The sequence below is a fragment of the Aethina tumida genome, chromosome 2 (genome assembly GCF_024364675.1).
Source record: "Aethina tumida isolate Nest 87 chromosome 2, icAetTumi1.1, whole genome shotgun sequence".
In the NCBI taxonomy this organism is placed as follows: domain Eukaryota; kingdom Metazoa; phylum Arthropoda; class Insecta; order Coleoptera; family Nitidulidae; genus Aethina; species Aethina tumida.
Window position 1 is genome coordinate 38,015,364 of NC_065436.1, and position 22,779 is coordinate 38,038,142.

The window sequence follows — 22,779 nt, forward strand, 5'->3', positions numbered from 1 at the left end:
TAGGTTAAACTTATGTAGCTTGTACCGAAAAAGGACATTCACACTACAACATAAACTATTGTGTAATAAAAATTTGTGAAATAATTAAAGATAGTCCTCATTTTTAATATCTGTTGAATGCAGTGTAAAAAAATTATAATTCAGCCTTCCCCACCCAAGACTGAGAGAAGCAGTAGACAATCAATTATTTCCTCTCTTAAGAAGAAATTTAGAGAAACAGGGCAAGTGGCAGCTACGAAAAATTTGAAACAAAAACAATAATGGATAATTCGAATGTCAAAGAATAATACATTCTTACCGTCAACTCCAATTAAAGCCAATTAGGACGTAATGAAACTTACTGGAAGTTAGTTTAAGATCGGTTGGCTGGATGGTTGTGCTGCCTAATTCTTAGCCTTGACCACAATTTTCAAATACCAACTCTACAGAAGATGTGGCATCACGTTGATAACCAAATTCGACATAAAAATTATAGAAATATAAGAGAAGAACTTCAAGAAACTTAAGCATTTATGTATTTGGAAATTGGCCGATTTTAAGTGCCACAGATATGCTGAAATTATAAAGCATAAATTAAATTATACGAAAGTTACTCATTTAATCAATATAAATTCCTTTCAAAATTAAAAGTTGCTATATTTATGTCAAGCTCAATTCAAATAAATATATCTAACATTTTATAGAAGAAAATATAAGTATAAAACATTATTAGGAATTAATATTAATTTAACAGTTAATATTAAATAAAATAGTTATGGCTATATAATATCTTAATAATGATTACTACTACTGTATATTATCTCGAAATTTTTGGGACATATAATTTTTAGGATAAGTTTATCTGTTTAGTTTGGATATACTCATAATAACAAAAGACAACCATGTACAATGTACATTGAGGCACATATTGAGTAGAATTTACTCCGAATTTTTTTTATTTTGTAGAAGAAATTTTAAACCATGATGTTATTTCTTTAATTTGTATAGTTGAATTAAATATAAAAAATTAATTAAAATTAAATAAAGAAACATCAGAAATAACAATTTTATTTTTATGGTACTTATTATTTTAACAAACAAGTAAAAACTAATTAAAGTTAATTAAATTTTAATGTGTGTTGTTTTTCGAAAATTGATTATTATTTATTAACATTTCAGCTTATATAAGGAACAAAGGCAATAGTATTGTACAGTTTATTGATTGTGCATTATGATAAAACAATGTGCTCACAGACGTTAATAAACATCCCGTCGTCAATTTACATAAATCACCGATGTTCACTTTCCAAATACCAATAATGGTCGTTCATTTCGATGCGACATGATCGATGTAATTAATAAATTCACATCGTCTCGACCGACCACTTTCTACCGTTTATTTACTGTTCGAACAAGAAACAAATTTTATTTTTTTGTAACCAACGATGTTGCACAAGTTTGACTTCATCTGGCACAAGTCGAAGAACAATTTCGGATAACAATCATCTGTAATTGTTGGCGTGTTGTCGGAATTGCTTTCTACTTTAATGACGCTTAATAACAACGTCCAGACGTTTGTCTTTTTCAGGAAGAAAAATTCAGAAGATAGAAGCCCCAGTTCGATCATATTGATCAATTTTCTAAACCCGTTACAATTTCTTGCCACAAATTCACAAACAACGGAAATTTTTTGCCGGAAATTAATTAGATAGATAAAAGTTTGTGGACCTTACTAACATTGCCGTCGTAATGTGTCAAAATGTGAAAGTGTTTACTAGGAAAATTAACAAACCCACTAATAAAGTTTTATTTTTGTTTAATTAACATACCACAATAAAATAAACTTGCACCAAAGTTTAACACTTAGAAATATATTAAAGTAAAAGTTGATTGCAAAATTGTGTTCAATAATAGCGTGAACTAAAAGAGTTCTTTAATAATCAATAATTGTAATTAAATTGAACAAAAATCACAATGAATGAATCAGGGACGTTCCAAATCCTAATATGGTGAACGACGATTGTACAACACAAATCAAACTGAAATTGATACGACGTGTAATCCCGGATTAATTACGAAAATACTAATTAAACATGCGATTGCGACACAATTATAAGCCATTTTTAACCTCGATCAAATTTAATTTGCTAATAAAGAAAGTTATTCGTACTTTCCAACAAAAAATCGTCATAAACGGTAAACGACAGAATTAAATCACAAAGCTGAAAATTAAAAAATGTTTTTTTTAATTAATACATTAAGATGACCAAGAGAATTTGATGAAAGCGATTATTGTTGTTAAGAAACTGGTAATTACTTAGGTTCAAGGTAAAATTGTCGACGACCTGAAATTAAGCTTTTGAAACCGTTAATAATTTATAATTATTACTTACTCATCACAAAATATTGTAATTTTTTGTCATTTTAAAATATTTTTATGGCGTGTTACACACGGTTTAAAAGTGCATAATTACCAAGATAAAATATTAGAAATTTTCATTATCTAATAAAATAATTTATTAAAATATAAAAATATCTTAATTAATTCTGATGGTTTATTGAAAACATTAAATAAACCGTTTTAATTTTTAAATTAGATACAATACTAAACTGAAATTTATGATTTATTATAATACCTATAATTATTTTCGAAGTTAAGTGCTAAAAACCTGTTGCACAATATCGTCTTCAATATCCCACATAGTAAATATGCAAGAGTTTTACTAGTTAAACGATTACAACAAAACAAATTCAATTAACGAACTCGTCTCCAGTTGCACAACGTAAAAAAACACATGAACTTTGAAGGAGCAAGCTTGGAAATTCGTTGACGAAACCGAAGAGAAATGTGCAAACGTGTCGATTATTAAGACTTAATTATCGAGTTTTATGTGTAAATTGATCGTGTGAGTACCGATTTTTCACATCCACGTTTCGCAACCATTGAAAAACAATCACTTTTTAACGTTCTGACATTGCAAACAATCCGGAATGCTATGTAAATCCGATCGATCGGTTCACTTTCACGTAAATCTAGATATGATAAATCGATGAGCAAATCGATTCATAGAAGTGAAGCGAGGGCCGGAGGCGAAATGCGATTACGCAATTTGGCTACTAAATAATATTAAATTGATGAATCTAACGAGGTTCGGATAAAAATTATGGTTTATTAAATTTCACAACGCGCATGTTTCGTTTGTAAAGAGTTGATTCGTGCGGTAATTTCAGTGTGAATCGGTTTTAAGGTGCGGAACAGTCAACGTGTAGTTGAAATGGTGGATGCGCGGTTTAATTACACTGTTCCCTTTATATATTAATTATAGGTTTCCACAACAGTTTATAATCGATTCAAGTTTTCATTAATTGATGATTTCCGCACATTAGTTGATTAAATGTTTTAAAAGTGTTATTAATCATATATTTCAATGAATATTTGAGTCCGTACCTGAAACTGAATGAAAAATGTGATTTTTTATAGCGGTTCAGTGTCACTTTCACTTTGGTAATGTCACAGGTCATATTCACTTCCTTAAAGGCACACTTATATTTTAGCACAAAAACTATTCACTGCAAACATTGTATTAAGTTCACTTTTCTATTAATTGGTTATGCGGCAGTAATCAAGTACGTAATGTGATTAAAACGTTGATGCACAAATAAATTCATGTGATTTATTTTAGTGTCTGCGTTTTATTTATTAGTCGACGTGTAAATGTCCGCCGAAACAAGTTTTTTAAATAATAGGATAATAAATATTAAGTCTTAAATCTTACCCGTGTTATTTAAATATGACTTACCTGAAATAAAAAGAAGTATTATTAATAGTTATTTTTTTACTATTGAAATTGAAGTTTATATTATTAAATTTGTTGGTTTTATAAATCAAAAATTATCTCCTATAAAACTTTATGAATACGGATCTGTTTGGTAAAAAAAGGTAATGCAGATAAAATCTGGTTTCCGGTTTGCGAATTTATGCAAATTTATCCTGAAACGAAGAGACAAACGAGACAAGAATTCGAACTTTCACCAAACAATTAATTTTACACTGCAATGAAATTAACAAACAAACAAGACAAGAACATGTTTTTACAGTCAAATTTTTAAATAGTTAATTATAAAACTTGTCATTACCTTTTAGTAAATTTAACAAATATACAGGATGATTCACCTACATCAACCCAAGAAATATCGGGAACAAAAAAAGGTATTGATATGAAATTTTATAGCAAATCAAACTTTTTGATTTGAACTATTTCTAATTTATCTAAAACATAATTTTATTCCCGGTTTTGTGGGACATAGTATAGTCAATTCATTTTTGTAATTAAATGTAGAATTTAAGAATCATATATCACCTTCTATAAAATTAGGAAGTATTAATAATAGTTCCTTATTCCTTTGAGTAAACATTTTTATCGACGTTATAAACAGAAGATATTTCAAACTACGTCTTAAATATAAAAAGAAAAAGGTTTGTCACTAGAAGTATTAATTGATGTAAGTATAAATAATATTTGTTCTGGTAGATATTTTTATTCATAAAGAGGGTTAATTTAAAAAAGTGTTTTCAAAACTCTTTCTGATTTATATGGGATAGAAATTCCCGAATGTTCATTTATTTGTCAATATGACACTGAATTTTAAAAATTAGGTTTACTAAGGTAGTTTCACAATCAATTATACTAAATACACAGGGTGATTTATCCATTAGATGTTTATATTTAATGGAAAAAGGTATAAGCATTCCCTAAACCTAAATAACGAAATTTTTAAGATGCACAAAAATAAACGTGAACAACAAACATCCAAAAATTAATATTCCAGCAGCAAAATTGGTGGCTTTACAAATATTTTATTTAGACCACCAATCTGGCAAAATTTTCGGAAAAAAATTAATAACTCAAAAACTGTTGGGTTTAGGTATAGAAAAATCGAAAAATATACAGGGTACTACAATGAAAATGACAAAGTACAAAATAAATAAGAAAAGTTGTTTGAGTTACAGATACAATAGCTATAAAAATTTCAAATCAATAACTTGTTTCGTTTTCCATGAACTTCTAATGAATAATTTTGATGAATCACCCTGTATAAAGAAAAATGTTTATTTTCACTATAATTTTAGACGAATATATATTTTCAGAGAGTAATAAATATTTTGATAAACTTTTTCTGTTCTCCATAAACTTCTAATAAATCATAATATATTAACCTGTATAAAGAATATGTATAAAATTTATTTGATTGTGTTCATATTATGAATAATATAAAATTATTTTTACATTTTTGGTAAATTCTCTATTAACACACTATAGGCGGGTAGCAAAATAGTCCAAACTAAGTCGTTGAATGATAACAAAAAATAAGAGATAATTCTTTCAGTTCCGTATGTAAACTAATAGGATAAAATTATCTCACCCCGCTTTTAAAGTAAGTACATTCAAAAAGGTAAAAATTACCCGGCCCGCTAACAATTAACAGTTCTCGAGACGGGTATTTTTACCCGACCCGCTTATAGTATGTTAACATTGATTACGTATAGGGAACAGAAGAATTAAAATAAATCCATTTAATATAGAATAGTTTAATTATCATTTAGTAAATTCTGGTGTGAATTTACAAAACACATAAATATTATCATAATAGACGTATTTTTAGAAGATTTATGGCGAAACGTAAATGACATCGATATTGAATATTTGTTTAATATGAAGGAAAAATATTCCAAACACTTGCGACGTTTCAACAGCACACTCTCAGTGCTATTATTAATAGCACCAACAGTTGGACGGGTTCAAAACAAGAAACACATGCCGGCGGTTAATTGAAAACCGATTTCGAGTGGACTGAGGAGAAAGCTTTTAAGAGCCGATTATCCCGGTCATCTTATGCGTGCGTCTGGAACGCATCAATGAAACTGATTTTTTATGGCGTTACCTAATTCGGAAATGATGTTTGTCAAAGGCTTGTCTTTGTCCCCTTCGATGTTATCAACGTTCATGCACGCTTCGTACAAATATTTCAGCTTCCATTCGACCGTCGAGGTTTTCAGCGGCAACTTGAACGTGCTTATTTGGTTTCGCACATTCTCATACTCTGAAAACATTTTCGATTATTAACAAATTCGTTTGTTGTTTATTTCAGTCGTACCTTTGTACACGAGTTGCTGTTTCAAGTCCCAATGGCTGCGATCTTTTGGCAAGGGATGTTTAGCCAACCATCCGCCGCAAGTGAAATTCCACAGGTCGGTACAGGGGGAGGCGTCTTCGTTTATGGACTCTCTGATCTGCAAATCAAATAAAAACGGTAACTAACAACATTTTGACAAGACGAAAATTCGTATGTAGGAAGATATGGAGACGTGTCAGTGCGCCAAGTTCCGAAAGGCCGTCGAGGACTTGAAATTCTTCACGGTTGGAACTGGGGAACATCCTTCGCAAAAAATTCCGCTTCCAGTTCCCGAGGGATGCACACTGAAATGGCAACACGTGAACATAGTCAGGGATGCGGAGGAGGCGGTCATACGCGAGCCCTACAAAGATTTCAACACGAATCCTTGTGTTACTGGCGAATGGATACAGATTCCCATCAATCATGTTTCGCTCAAGTAAGTAATATCCATTTGTTTTTTGTTGAATTTTATTGATTGCTGCTGTGTTTTAGGTTGACCAATCAGTCTTGGAATCCGATTTTGAAAAGACCCTTTTAATAGGATTTTTATAAATCTATAAAAATGAACAATTACTGTTAAATGAATTTACAAATTTATTGAAAAGCTGATGAGAATATTATATATTATTCACAATGATATCGTTTTATTTTTCTGTTATTGTGCGTATGTGATTTATTGTGTTGCAGACCGCATAATCGCTTTAAACGAAAGCCAAGACGAAAATTTAATACTGAAACCACTTGTAACTTAATACCGTATGTTTCAACCGTAAAATATCCAACTTTACAAGGCTATTTACAATTTTCAGACCGAGTTGATCTTGTCAATATAATTGAGATATACAAGATCCTTGCACAAACGTTATCTGGGTTGCCTAATAACAGGTAAGATGTATGATTCAGTATGTGTGACACAATTTCAAACATTTCTACTTCGTTTATCGGTAGAATTAATGTTTTATTCAACAAGTTTTTCACTTGAATTTCTCAATGACGCTATTATCGGTCACAATTCCGTTCAACCATTGTCTGTCGCCGATTTTATCGATAATTGTAACACAATTTCTATAAGTTGTCTTTAGTTGTTAAGTAACAACATTCTAAAGAAGAAATAAAGAACATTTTTACACTAAAAATGTTTTTTCCCATAACAGGTGGCTAATGAAAACAAATTGTTATTAAAAAGTGTTCTTTATTCTTCTTGAAATCATCTAATACATCACAAGAGGAAATATATTTGGATACCTGTGCGGCTGCGGAGATGCACTCGGGCCTCCGGCATACCGGGAACATGTCGCGGTGCTTCCGCGTCGGCCAGGCCGCCGCCAACGCGACCACGACCGCCAACAGAACGAGACAGGCGGCGAACACGGCCACCACGTACCAGAAATTCCTTTTGGTCAGCTCGGTCTTTTCGCAGACGTCGTCACGATAACGTTGCCATTTACGCTCTTTGCGCGGCGATTTCGTTTCGTCCTGCATGCAGGGATCCATTTCGGTCGGCGGCTCGACGCCGTTCGTTTTTGGCGGTTGGTTGTCCGTCATGGTAGTTAGTGACGCGAGCTTACATCACAGGCAACAACTGGAATAGAGAGATCATTTTTTAAATTTCATTTAAAATTCTTCTTTGGCTGTTACAAATATTTAGGGGTAGAAAAAACAGTCTGTAATGTTCAACTTTCGAGTAGTCAAAAATCATAGACTGACTCCCTTTTTCTTTTCTTTTCCCGATTGTAAAAAGAAATACTTTGAGGCGTCAATCATACATTCAGCACCATACATACGATAAAATCTATTTCACCTGTTTATTATTGTTTTAATGATGTGAGTCTTCAGCAAAATTAAACTAGTCATAATGAAATAGGTATGAAATATTTACAGTACAGTACATTTTAATGTTACAATAAATTTCTTTATTTTTTAATTTTTTTAATATCTGTAGAAAAACTAAAAAGATATTTATCATAAAATGCTTCAGAATGGCGAATATTGTGTTTCGGTCGTCCTTACCGTGCTGTGTCACGAACAACGATGCTCTTGGAAGACCTATTGTACAATATATATCTCAATTGAGTACGTGATACATGGCAAACTTGCTCCAAACAAGTTAGTCGGTTATTCACAGATTGTAGAGTCGGTGCAGAGAAATTTGTATCACCTTATACTCCTTGTCAAAGACTGACTACTCCTCGAGAAGATCAACATTTGGTTCAGATGTCAATTCAACAACTCGCCATTTAGGAAACCTTCACACCTTCACTTTATTTCACCCCAGAGACACATTTATCTACTCAAATCTGAATTAACTACAGCACTCAGAAGAATGAGAAGAAACTTCACTAATAAATACATTAACTGGACCATGAACCAATGGAGTCAGATTCTCTTTACAGATAAATCCATGTTTTAAGATCAAATGACGGACGACAAAGAAAAGTAGGAGATGGCGAGGATAACGATATTTGAATACAACTGTCGTTGAGGGAAGAACTTTTGGGGAAGGATCCGTAACGGTATGCAGAGGTATAAATTTAAACCGAGCCGACATGAATCTAATAGAACATCTTTGGGACATTCTAGGGTGACGCATAAGAAATCTGTAACCCGCAAATAACCTTCAAGAGTTAGCTCAACAGATTCAGAAAGAATGGAACAATGAATACCAAGACTTAATACATCGGTTGATACAATCAATGTCTCAACATTGCACCGAACTTCGAAAAAGAGGACATACTCACTATTAAATATAGAGACATCTTTAATTTGTCAACATTTTATAATGTTACATTAATTTGAATATTAGCGTATATTTTCACTTTTCCTACGCCCTTCTCTACTATGATTAATTGATTGTAAAAGTTAATATTCAGTTGTTTTTATACGGATGTTAGGTATAAATGATCAAAATTTCAATCGACATATTTATTAAATAAAAAGTTACCAACATTTTTTGAAGTGATACCTATTTCATTGGACTAGTTTAGAATACAAAATATCCTGTTAAGCTAAATTAAATTAAATTGAAAATAATGTAATGTACTCGAAAATCCGATAAGTTATGTAAAATATAATTAAACAGTAACAATGTTGAATGCACTTGAAAATACTGTTTAAAAATAGTAATGGAAAAGGTCGAGAATTGGTTTTTAAGTTGGAATAAACACTTTCGAACGTTGACTGATCTTTTCATTGATTCTATTCTGAAATAGAACGTTTTTCTTTACATGACATTGTTTGTTTACGTTTGAATAATACATATTATTGCTAAATATCCTTCCGTCTATTCTTATCAAAAATCAAACACAAAATTTTAACTGTTTACAAATATAAATCCATTAAATAACCAATCGTACTACTTAAAATTCTAATAGATCTTTAATTTTAGACTTCATGAATCATTTAGTAACGTTTTATGATTCCTTCGTAATATTTTTATAATGTTTCAAGACACTATTAAGCTTTAAAAATTTACAGATATTGCAATACTGAAAGCTCCTATAACAGTAAAAAATATAATATCATCGTAAAACACCCAAAAATAAATTTATTTTAATCTTAAAGAAACATAATGACGACCAAATAAATTATTATCAATTTCTATATTTTAAGTTTATCAAAATATCAAAATTGATTTTAAATTCACAATTTATAGGAAATTACTACTTTCTGAAAATATATATTTATCTAAAAATATATTGAATATAAACCTCTTTCTTCATACACCAAAATTATTCATTAACAGTTCATAGAAAACGAAAAAAGTTATTGAATTGAAATTTTTATAGCTATTGTAACTATAATTCAAACAACTTTTCTTATATTTTGAACTTTGTCATTTACATTATAGAGTACTGTATACATGTCCCATACTTAAACCCAACAGTTTTTGAGTTATTAATTTTTTTTTTCGAAAATTTTGCCAGATTGGTGGTCTAAATAAAATATTTGTAAAGCCACCAATTTTGCTGCTGGAATATTAATTTTTGGCATACACATTAACTAAGGATTATTCTATAAGGAACTGTAATCAGTAGTCCCAAATTGTATACAGGATGTTTGTTATTTACATTTATTTTTGTGCATCTTAAAAAACTTTGTTATTTAAGTATAGGAATGCTTATCTCTTTTTCGTTCTCTATAAACTTCCAATGGATAAAATCACTCTATATATTCAGTATTCTTGATTGTAAAATTACCTTAGTAAACTTAATTTTTAAAATTCAGTATCATATTAACAAATAAATAAACATTTGGGAATTTCTATCCTATAAACATTTTTCAAAATGACAAAGAAACTATCAAAAAGAGTTTAGAAAACACCTTTTTAATTTAACCATCTTTATGAAAAAAATATCTACTGCAACAAATATTACTCATACTTATATTAATTAATATTTCTAGTGACAAACACCTTTTTGTTTTTATATTTAAGACGTAGTTTGAAATATCTTCTGCTTATAACGTCGATAAAAATGTTTACTCACAGGAAAAAGGAACTATTTTTAGTACTTCCCAATTTTATACAAGGTGTTATTTATTATATTATATATTATTTATTATATATGATTTTTAAATTCTACATGTAATAACAAATAAATTGGCTATACTATGTTCCACGAAACCGGAAATAAAATTATGTTCTAGATAAATTATAAATAGTTCAATTCAAGTTAGATTTGCTATAAAATTTCATATCAATACCTTTTTAATAAATTTTGATACATCGATGGTCCAAATAAAACGTTTGTAAAGCCACCAATTTTGCTGCTGGAATATTAATTTTTGGCACGTTAACTAAGAATTATTTTATAAGGATTTTCTGTTCTCTATAAACTTCTAAAAGATCACCCTGCGTATTCAATATTATTGATTGTGAAGTTACCTTAGTAAACTTATCCACCGAAAAAATATTATTTATACTTATATTAATTAATATTTCTAGTGTTTGAAACCTTTTTTTACATATGTTTAAGACGTAGTTTGAAACATCTTCAACTTGTAGCGACGAAAAAAATGTTTACACACATTAGCAAATTTAATCATTAACATTCAGGTCCTCTAGGTGATATTCTGGTTGTTGTCAATCACAAGAATCTCAAGAAACCTGTTTTAACTTGAAAGATAAAGTTTAAAACCTTTTTTAACAGTAAAAATTGACAATAAGTATATTTTTAGGAGTTTTATGACATAGTTTTCATTGTGGTGCGATCTAGAAGGATTTTATGAAATTGGTCGATTTGTTTTGTAACACAATAGATATAACATTCCGGGAAACCTGACAGGTAAAAAGTGGAAATGTGTTTGCGTGGCTTGACAACAAATAATCGCGAAGGAACGAAAAGGCAACCGGGCAGAATTCCAGAGATTTTTTAAAACGAAGATAAGGCACGAGTTAATCGCAAACGTCGTCAATTTCAAACGAACGTTGGCAAAAAACGAATGTATTTATTTCATTTTAATTTTCCTTTATCGATTGACTATCAGTATCATTACATGTGTGTATTGTGGCACGAAATAAACTTTGAACAAACGGAAACGCGACGAATAATACAAACAAAACGCATCGTAAAATCACCTGAACGGGTCATTTAAAGTGTTTACCATTTTATTAAATTATTATAACAAATTTTTAACAGAAAATTACAACATTTTACAACAAACCATAAAATAATAAAAAAAGATTTATTGTAGAGTGGAATACCTAGAAAACAAATGGGAAATATGAAATATGTAACGAGGTTGTGTTTGGTGCTATTTTAGTACATGATAGGAAGTTACTGTTTCCAATTCGTTTTGTTTCCTAACTTATGCAAATCTCAAACAAGAAAATGATGAGCGTTTAAGTACGAAATCGAGTAAATTGCTTTGCTTGTTGAATGTTTTTAATGTAAATAGAATTACGTTTGCGGTCAATGTCTTTCGATACATTTTCGTTGTCGCCGTGTCGATTTTAAAAGGTCATTTACACGATTTGTGCTTTGAAATCAAGGACAAATTGGAAAAAATTAACGCAACAAATTACTAAATCATTAACTAATGGACAACATGTTGTAATTTCACGTAAAATCTACTTAAATTACGATCAGTATTTATGCAATTTATTTATAATTTATATCCTTTTAGCTTTCCTTACTCCAAAAGGTGTAAACAAAAGAAATTTCACTAACATGACATAAATTTAAATAATTTTTGTTTTAAAATGTATATCACAAAACAATAATAAAAATTTATGAGCGTTCATCAATAATAATTGAAAACATTCATATTTTGAGCACACATTTTTATTGTAAAATAATAGCAAAACTCAATTCAGAATGTTTAATTTTTCGTAATTTCAATGAAGCATTAAAATGACAAAACGTAATAAACGAAAAACAAGTTAAAAGACAAGTAAATAAATCTCCGGGACTGGTTTGTTGGGTATGGTGAATCAGGAAGACTCGAACGGTACGTTAAGAAAGAAGAGGAGTGAAAGGAATGCGGGGAACGCGTAACTCGCGCGTACCCAAATCCCACCTGTTGATATCGAAGACAACGGTAAACAAAAATCGAAACGAAGACACGTGAATTGTTGTGTGAAAAAAAGAGGGGGCAAAATATGTACCTGTGGCGTCCGGCGAAACGGCGAATCACAACACTCGACGCACACACACACACGCACGCACAACACGATCCGGGGAAGAAACGGGAGTCTGCCGGGACCGGAGGAACGGATGCGACTAAACGCGGACGCGTACGGGTTCTCCGGGGTTCACGACGAAATGGCGCAACAGCAGCGCGTACCAAAGACCGTGTGTCGGTTTGCGTTTGCGTTTCGTTTCGTCGGTGCGACGCGGCGCGGCTTTTCACTGGAACGAGCCGATCGTGGGAATGCGGGAATGTCAAATGCGCCGCCGCTTCGACCCTTTCAAACAATACATAACCTAATCCAATCGGTTGGGTACTTAAGTACATTCGGCAGATGGCGCTCGAACTTTTTTCAGCTCTTCGCTTGAAGGACACACACTGCTTGTTTGTATATGAATTCATTTACATTTATAGTTAAATTAATTATAAAAAATATGAACAAGTTGCTAATAATTTGTTATAATCATTCTATTAAACAATTCATTCGAAGAATTGCCAGATTCCAGACATTTTAATTATAAATAAACATAAAAAACAATATTCCATTCAGGGCATAAAATATTATTGTTATTATTAGCATTATTACTATTTAAGGTAAGATTTTAGAGCACCACATAATGATAATTAAATTCGAATTCCTTTTTCTCTCTGCTTGCTTACAAAATAAATATTTTACCCTAACACTAAGTTGCACATATTTTAAATTTTGTATTAAAATTTTTTATTTGAAATTATTCTCCTGCGCCACATGCTACAAGGGTAAATAAGCACTATAGTTAAAACATATCTAATAGATGGAGCTTCAACATTGTATGTTAATGTATATGAATTTAATTTGTCTTATCAACAGTTAACAGTTTTTTATTGAGACATATTCACACTTTCCTAAAAATAGATGTGTTTGTTGATTTAAACAAATTTAGTTATTTTCCATCCTTAAAATAGATTACATTATTTACGATTTTATTAATAGACTTAATTTTATAATTTTTTTCTACAATTAATTTAATATTTTTAAAATTTGTTAATTTAATAAAACTGGAAGATAAATTGGCTTATTTATCGTTGGTTTATTTCAAAATAATACAATAATATCAAGAATTATCACTACTAACAATTTTACAAAGGAAATATGACAACTTATTAAGATTTTATATCAATTCGGATAACAGCGGATTTGAATAGCACATATTATTTTACAAACTACCTCAAAAATAGATTTACTAATGGATAATGGAACAATCGTCAATTCCATTGTCTAAATTTTCAAAATCCTTTATAAATCTACTTCAAATACTTTACTTACAATGGTCGTATTAGTTTTTTTAATGACCCAATGTAATATAAATACACAAAGATGCGCAAACCTTTAATATTTCAGAAAAATTTGTCGTTTTATACTGTTTCAATATGGAGAACTTCACCGAATGGCTTTCTACAGCAAGTCCAGAAGTTGTGAAGCATGTTTCGTTTTCTTGGTACGATTACATCCTGTTCACCATGATGTTGTTGATGAGCAGCGTGATCGGAATTTATTTTGGATGTTTCGGTAGCAAACAATCGACCACCGTTGAATATTTAATGGGAGGAAAACATATGAAAGTTATACCTATTGCTATATCATTAGTTGCAAGGTATCGTAATTATCATTTTATTATAATATATATATATATATATATATATATATATATATATATATATATATATATATATATATATATATAATATTACAATTTCATATTTTAGTCACACATCTGGAATAACTCTCCTAGCTCTTCCTGCCGATGTTTATAAATCTGGTCCTAGTTATTGGTTGTGCACCATCTCCATGATATTTGTCATAATTGCTACAATTTATATTTATCTGCCAGTTTTTTGGCGATTAGGAGTTACAAGTACCTATGAATATTTGGAAAAAAGGTTTGATTGTTATTTACATTCCCGCTTTAGCTTTTTCAGCAGGTAATAAAATAAATTTTTAATAGGAAGAGCAGAGATAAAATCTTTGAAATTTTGTAGCTTCTGGAGTGAGTGTACATTTAATCACCCCTTTAGTTTGTGGAGTTTGCATTTTTTACACGACAATTGGAGGACTTAAAGCTGTAGTTTGGACTGACACATTGCAATTTACTATAACTATTGGAGCGTTGTTTACTGTTTTTTTCTTGGGTTTAAATCAAGCTGGTGGTATCGCTGCTGTTTGGAACAAAGCTCTTGAAGGACAGAGGCTAGACATATTTAAGTAATTTATTATTTATAATTATTTACACATTTTATTAACTGACTGATTAACTAACTTTAGATTCGACATAAATCCTACAAAAGATTCATTTTGGGCAGCAGTAATTGGACTTACATTTCACTGGACTGGACACAACAGTGTTAACCAAGGTTGTGTACAAAAATTTTTGGCTGTGGCCACATATAAAGAAGCGAAACAGTTAGTAAAAGGAGCAATTAATTTTTAACATGTTAATTATCAATTATTTATAGGTCGGTTGTTTTTTATTGCTTAGGTATGTTATTGGTAATAACTGTATGCGTTTTACAAGGTTTAATCATGTACTCTATGTATTGGGATTGTGATCCTTTTACCACAAAACACATCACCAATAAAGACCAACTTTTACCTTATTACATTATGAATGTTGCCGAAAATATACCTGGACTTTCAGGACTTTTCATAGCAGGAATTTTTTGTGCTGCTCTTAGGTAAACAATAACAATTTAATGTTATACACTTTATAAGTTTTGAAAACTTTCAGTACGTTGTCTGCAAATTTAAACTGCCTGGCGGGAACAATTTACGAAGATTTCTTGAGCAAAATACTGACTAAACGCAATTCTCACAAAACCGCTGGTTTCATCCTGAAACTAGTGGTTATCGTGGCTGGAATTGTAAGCACTGTGATGGTTTACGTTGTGGAACATCTCGGAGGATTGTTAGCTCTGACAATAAGTTTGGGAAGTGTTGCACATGGTCCTTTATTAGGAATGTTTACTATGGGAATGTTGTTTCCACGCGCCAACAGTAAAGTAAAATATTGTATTTGTACTTTTCATCATCATTTTCATTTTATCATTTTCAGGGTGCATTTTGGGGAGCGATTTCTTCCATGGTGTGCATGTTTGTGATGATTTTCGGTAGAAAATATTATGAAAAATTCGGAATGATTCACAGCACTGAATTGCCTGTGTCCATTGAAGGATGTGATTTTTATGTCAATACTAGTACAGTACTCAATCAACCCATGTAAGATATTAATTTTCTCTTTCTTTTTGAACATGTTTCAATAGATTGTTGTTGTTATAGGTTTAATAGCACATCAACAGACGATCAACCTATGTTCTTCTTCAGACTGTCTTTTTATTATTTCACGATGTTTGGCACACTGGTTACAATATTGGTTGGTTTGATAATAAGTTATGCGACTGAAAAAGATGAAAAAGAAGTCGACAGGTCTGTAATAAGTCCAGTTGCACACTTTTTGTTACCAAAAGAGGAAAAGACTTTCAAAAATGGTGTAAATTACTACAGTGTTGATAAAGCTTTGGAACTGGTTATTAATGATAATGGCATTGATAAAAAATAAAAGAATATTTATTAAAGTGATATTTGTTTTATTAATTAAAATTATTTTCTGTAATAATAATAATAATAATAATATGATTAAAAGACAGGTGCAGAAAAAGCTAAAAAATAATATAATTATATAATAAAAATAACTTGTACTTCGATTAATATTTTAAAAAAGTAATATTTGTTGAGAAAAGTATGTCACAACTGTATTTGTGGGTGTGTTAATTAATATTAGTTTAAGATTTAATACAATTACGTCAATTTCTAATCTTCAAACTATGTAAATTATTTTGTTTAAATGCGCACTTAAGTAATCATGTAATACTAAATAAATCATGCAATTATGTTATAATTATATATAAAATAAGCGTAAACCTTTAATACATTATAACCTCATATATGAATATAAAATTTCTGAAAGGAAATTCTGCATCAAATAATCAAATTTGTTTAAATTGCGCAATATTGCTAAAAATCTAGACAGAAGCAGATTGTATTTTGTGCGTAATTAATATTTTGCAATTGTCTTCAAAAAAAAAGATGATTTACAACAATTATCTGCTTCCATTGTCTAAATTTTCTACCGTTCTAATCCATGGAATTAATTATATCCTCCTCATACTATGGAATTTTTCAGAAGTGAAAATATAAATATACAAAAAAATGTTCACCAAACCATTTGACCGTGGTTCTCCGTTCCGTTCGCCATGGAGAACTTTACCCAATGGATTTCCACGACTGCAATACCGGATGTTGTGAGACATGTCTCGTTTTCCTGGTACGATTACATCCTATTCAGCGTGATGTTATTATTGAGCAGCGTTATCGGGATTTATTTCGGTTGTTTCGGGAACAAACAATCGACAGCCGTGGAATATTTGATGGGTGGGAAACAGATGAAAGTGATTCCCATTGCAATTTCACTAGTTGCCAGGTAAATTATTATTTTAATTCTTACTATAACTTTTACAATTTTATATTTTAGTCACACTTCTGGAATAACTCTTCTGGCCCTTCCTGCTGATATTTACAAATTTGGAGCTAGCTATTGGTTGGGCTGCATATCGATGTTGCTTTTAATCTTTGTGACAATCTACGTTTATCTTCCGGTCTTTTATCAACTGGGAATCACCAGTACATACGAATATTTGGAAAGAAGGTTTGATAATCGTGTTAGACAATGTGCTTCTGGATTGTTTGCATTATCTTTGTTTGTATATTTACCGATTGTCACTTACATTCCTGCATTAGCCTTTTCAGCAGGTAAAATAATTATTTTATTAGAATTACCAGTTATAATATAGTTGAATTTTTGTAGCTTCTGGGGTGAGTGTGCATTTAATCACTCCTTTGGTTTGTGGAGTTTGCATTTTCTACACAACAATTGGAGGACTTAAAGCTGTAGTTTGGACTGACACTCTGCAGTTTACTATAACTATTGGTGCCATGTTTACCGTTTTCTTCTTGGGAATAAACCAAGCAAATGGTATCACAACAGTTTGGAATAAAGCTCTTGAGGGCCAAAGACTAGATATATTCAAGTAATTATTATCTATAATTCTTTGAATCTTTTGAATATAATTAATTTTACGTTTAGCTTCGATCCCAATCCTACTACGAGAGATTCATTTTGGGCTATAATAATTGGACTTACAGTTCATTGGATCGGACACACAAGCGTTAACCAAGGATGTGTTCAGAAGTTTTTGGCTGTAGCTACTTGGGCTGAAGCAAAGAAGTAATCAATTGATAAATCAATAACTAGCAAATGATTTTAAATTATTGATATATTTTAGATCAGTTGCCTATTACTGTTTGGGAATGATAGTGGTTAAAACAGTGTGTGTGTTACAAGGTTTAATCATGTACACAATGTACTCCGACTGTGATCCATTTACAACAAAACACATCACTAATAAAGATCAACTTTTGCCATACTATGTTATGGATGTTGCACAAAAAATTCCTGGACTTTCAGGACTATTTATCGCTGGAGTTTTCTGTGCAGCTCTCAGGTAATCAAAACTATTTATATCTTTATTTCCTCTACTTATTATTTTTAAATATTCCTAGCACTTTATCAGCAAACTTAAACTGCCTGGCAGGAACAATCTACGAAGATTTTTTGAGCACAATTTTGACAAAACATAACTCCCATAAAACAGCAGGTTACATCCTGAAACTCATAGTTATAGTAGCAGGAATTATAAGCACTCTGATGGTTTACATCGTGGAACATCTCGGGGGACTGTTGGCTTTATCCATAGGTTTGGGTAGTGTTGCACACGGTCCAGTACTGGGGATGTTTACTTTGGGAATGTTATTCCCACGTGCAAACAGCAAAGTAAATATATTTTACTTACCTGATAAGAGAAAATTATATTATGTTATTCTAGGGTGCATTTTGGGGTGCGATTACCTCTGTAGTCTGCATGTTAGTGATAATTTTTGGAGGAAAATATTACGAACAAATGGGAATGATTCACCATCCTGGCTTGCCTCTCTCTGTTGACGGTTGTGATTTTCCAGTCAACACAACTATTACTTCAGCTCTCAACAATACCATGTAAGTTATTTTTTACCTCCCCTTCATTCAGAATTAATTAATTGTTTCTGTTGTTGCAGTATGAATGGTACATCGACAAATGGTCAACCATTGTTCTTCTTCAGATTCTCTTTCTATTATAACACACTTATCGGCACTATAATTTCAATGGTCGTCGGATTGATAATAAGTTACGCGACTGAAAAGGATGAAAAAGAAGTCGACAGATCAGTACTGAGTCCAGTTGTACACTTTTTGTTGCCCAAAGATAAAAATTGTGATAAAAACGGTTACTACAGTGTTGATAAAGCTTTGGAATTAGTCATTAATGAGACTGACATTGTTAAAAAATAAACTTTTGTTCATAAGACTGACATATTTTTTTATTAACCATTACTCGCATTTTTCTATATAATAAAACTAAAATTATATAATCACAGTGTGATTTTGTGGCATTAATGATATTTAATTCATTAATAAACTTACGTAAACAGTAGATAATAAATGACAATATAATGTAAGTTCTGTTAACAGTTCTGATTTGTTCTTCATTCCTGTCACAGCATTAAGTACACCTAAAGGTAAGTTTTATTTTTTCATTTTGTTTTAAACTGACTTTTTCATTCTATTATTTTTTATATATTTTATGATTTCTGTATACTACATGTACATACATATAAACTACATATTTTTATATTATAATTAATTTATATACATTTTTAAAAACACAACATAACAAATTATTAAATAATTATAATTCTTTATTATCAATAAGTATCACTAATCCTATCATATTCATCAGCATATATTTATCATTTACTAATATAACATTTCAACAGGTAATATGTAATCTTTTATATTTTCCTGGTTAATATTTAATGTTACATTTATAATGTTGTAAATGTGCGCGTACGAGCACCAGATAATTTAGTTTAATTATATATTTATAAGGCAAATAAAAATTTAATTCAAATGCATCTTAAATGTAAAACGAGAAAATATATGTATAAAAATATGCCAGTCATTTTTATTTTCTTTTACGTCATACGTTTTATTACAACATGAAGATGACAAAAAATATCTATGAACAATATTTGTTTTAAGTTAACATAGACAGTTAGATTAATTCTCATACTAACTTATTTTCAAATTAGACAATAATTATTAATAAAATTGCTTAATTTAGATGAACACAACGGTGGCGAACGTTGTGACAATGTTGTCAACACTAGTGCCGGATGCTGCGAAAAATTTCGGCACTGTATCATTTTCATGGTACGACTATCTACTCTTTTCCTTCATGCTGTTGATCAGCGCTTTTATAGGCGTTTATTTCGGTTGTTTCGGCGACAAACAATCATCAGCAAAAGAGTATTTGTTAGGTGGCAAAGAAATGTCCGTGATACCAGTCTCAATATCCCTTGTTGCAAGGTAAATGAAATTTACTTTAATCATTACCTCATGTGATCGATCGTCTTTCAGTCACATTTCAGGACTGACACTCCTGGCGGTTCCCGCAGATGTCTACGCTTACGGTGCGGGATACGGCCTGCTTCCTTTCGCCCTTGTCATAGTCTACTTCTTGACCGTTTACGTGTACCTGCCCGTTTTCTATAATCTGCAAGTAACTAGTTTGTACGAATATTTGGAACGGCGGTTCGATTACAATAGCAGGATTCTGGCATCGTTTCTTTTTACCGTTGCCATGTTGATGTACCTGCCAATCGTGATTTACATTCCCGCTTTGGCTTTATCGGCAGGTAAATAAATGATTCAAAATAAATGGACACTATTATAAGTTTGTGTTGCATGTGAAATGATTTTAGCGACTGGAGTAAACGTACATTTTATCACACCTGTGGTTTGTGGCGTGTGTATTTTTTACACAACGATCGGCGGTTTAAAAGCGGTGGTCTGGACCGACACAATTCAATTCACCGTCACAATCGGTTCGTTACTGACTGTATTTTTTATGGGACTTAAATCTGCTGGTGGTTTCGGACAAGTTTGGGATAGAGCATCAATTGGACAACGATTATCGATTCCGTAATTATTTCATCATGATAATGGTCTGGTTAATTTAACTAAATATTTTGTTTTAGACTGGGTTTGGACCTGACTGAAAGAGATTCTTACATTGCGATAATTTTAGGATTTGCCATTACTTGGTTGTCTTTTAGTGCTGTAAATCAAGGATGCGTTCAAAAATTCCTATCACTTCCGACTTATGGCAAAGCCAAACTGTAACTAATTGTATATTTATAAGTAACATAAAAGTACTGATACATTCTATTTTAGTTCTGTCGTTTTATTCATAATGGGAATGTCTATTGTAACGCTTTTCAGCGTATTTACAGGTTTGATAATGTACGCGAAATATTACCAGTGCGATCCATTTACATCAAAAGCGATCAAAAAACATGACCAAATCCTTCCTTACTATGTTCTAGATGTTGCAGGATCAATTCCCGGTCTACCAGGGCTTTTCATTGCAGGAATATTTTGTGCTGCCTTAAGGTAAACAATTGTTCATATCGGTTATCGTTGATGTTCATTGAAAATATTCTAGTACATTATCAGCAACATTAAATTGTATGGCGGGAACGATATATGAAGATTTTCTGGTGAAACTATTACCTGAGCACACCGAAAAAACAACAGCCAGTATTCTAAAGCTTATAGTTTTAATTACTGGGATTGTTTGCACTGCTTTAGTTTATGTTATTGAAATGTTCGAAAGCGTTTTACCCACTGCATTTACTTTTGGAGGAATAACTGGGGGACCGACTGTTGCACTGTTCACTATGGGAATGTTGATGCCACATATCAAGGGAAAAGTATAAAGTGTGGAAATTAATTGAATATATTTTAGTTTTAACCATTAATTTTAGGCGGCCTATTACGGATCGATTTTTGGATTGATCGTAATGGCATATATCGGATTTACTGCTCAGTATTATAAGACAACGCGGGCAATTTACATACCTACCAAACCGTTGTCTATTGAAGGGTGTTTTGTGAATAACACAGAAGAGTTTATGAACATAATCGCCACAACTGCTTCATACAATTCTTCTTCATCGTCTTCAATCATTCTAAACACTGTTAATGCTACTACACGGTAATATTTCCTTTGTTTTTTTTTTTAAATTTTATAACATACTAATTATTTCAGTTTTCAGAATACCAAAACAAGAAGTTTTCGCTCTTTTCAGAATAAGCCACTACTACTTTACAATCGTTGGATGCTTAATTTCAATGATTGCAGCACTTATAATAAGTTGCTTCGAGAAGGATAAAAAACCAGCGGATAAAAATTTAATTTCTCCTTTGGTACATTTTCTGTTGCCTCCAGAACATTGCTCTTTGGATGTAAAATACAAGGATGTGAAAGAAGCTCTAGCATCTGTTACAACTGGTGCCGAAAAAGATTGATTATGTAATATTTACATTCTCTGTTTTGTTAATATCGCAATGCAATTTGTTTGTTTATTTGTTATTATAATAAGTGTAATAATATAGTATAAAACGTCAAAGTTTTTGTCATTTTTTACATCAATTTCTTAACGACAAAAGCAGTGTATATACAACAAAGTTTATTTATTTTATATTCGTAATTCGTTTCTTGAAATTGTAAGTACTTAGGTAAAATAAGAATATACTACTAAAATGTGCAACTGGTAAACCATTAAAAATATTTTATTCTATATCAAAACACAATTTAATAGAAATATTATCGTTAATATTATTCTACAATAAATTAATATTATTCAACTAATATAATTTAAATATTCTCTCTTGTGTGATTTTTAAATTTGTGTTTGTTGGTGGCGACATCTATGAGAAACATAAGAAACACATGTTCTATTAA

The 22,779-nt window shown here is 31.0% G+C and overlaps 3 protein-coding genes and 1 pseudogene across 4 annotated transcripts in view; 3 read left to right on the top strand and 1 right to left on the bottom strand.

Moving 5' to 3' along the window:
- The window catches only part of LOC109595239 (protein gone early), a 53,312-nt gene extending 40,209 nt beyond the window's left edge, over window positions 1–13,103 (bottom strand). The window contains exons 1-4 of the mRNA XM_049963385.1: window positions 12,761–13,103; window positions 7,402–7,738; window positions 6,136–6,271; window positions 5,923–6,081 (exon numbers count right to left, since the gene is read on the bottom strand). Coding sequence (XP_049819342.1) covers window positions 5,923–6,081; window positions 6,136–6,271; window positions 7,402–7,701 — 595 coding nt within the window. The 5' untranslated portion in view covers window positions 7,702–7,738; window positions 12,761–13,103. The remainder of the gene's footprint in view (window positions 1–5,922; window positions 6,082–6,135; window positions 6,272–7,401; window positions 7,739–12,760) is intronic.
- A 657-nt stretch (window positions 13,104–13,760) lies between these two features.
- LOC109603765 (sodium-coupled monocarboxylate transporter 1-like) lies at window positions 13,761–16,392 on the top strand (annotated as a pseudogene).
- Window positions 16,393–16,628: 236 nt separating this feature from the next.
- On the top strand, window positions 16,629–19,282 carry LOC109603772 (sodium-coupled monocarboxylate transporter 1). Its single transcript, XM_020020268.2, has 8 exons — window positions 16,629–17,297; window positions 17,349–17,626; window positions 17,682–17,904; window positions 17,961–18,101; window positions 18,160–18,378; window positions 18,437–18,707; window positions 18,760–18,929; window positions 18,989–19,282. Exons 1-8 carry the CDS (start codon window positions 17,071–17,073, stop codon window positions 19,260–19,262), a joined length of 1,803 nt encoding a protein of 600 aa, XP_019875827.2. The 5' UTR covers window positions 16,629–17,070; the 3' UTR covers window positions 19,263–19,282.
- A 101-nt stretch (window positions 19,283–19,383) lies between these two features.
- Window positions 19,384–22,444, top strand: LOC109603781 (sodium-coupled monocarboxylate transporter 2). 2 transcript variants are annotated; one of them, XM_020020277.2, is made up of 9 exons: window positions 19,384–19,489; window positions 20,095–20,339; window positions 20,391–20,668; window positions 20,735–20,954; window positions 21,011–21,151; window positions 21,207–21,425; window positions 21,478–21,745; window positions 21,800–22,029; window positions 22,091–22,444. In XM_020020277.2, the coding sequence occupies exons 2-9, from the start codon at window positions 20,095–20,097 to the stop codon at window positions 22,341–22,343; spliced, it is 1,854 nt and encodes a 617-aa protein (XP_019875836.2). In that variant the 5' UTR covers window positions 19,384–19,489; the 3' UTR covers window positions 22,344–22,444. The 2 variants fall into 2 exon arrangements, with proteins under 2 accessions (XP_019875836.2, XP_049819958.1); XM_049964001.1 differs by lacking the exon at window positions 19,384–19,489 and having other exon boundaries at window positions 19,906–20,183; window positions 20,234–20,339.
- Window positions 22,445–22,779: the final 335 nt, after the last annotated feature.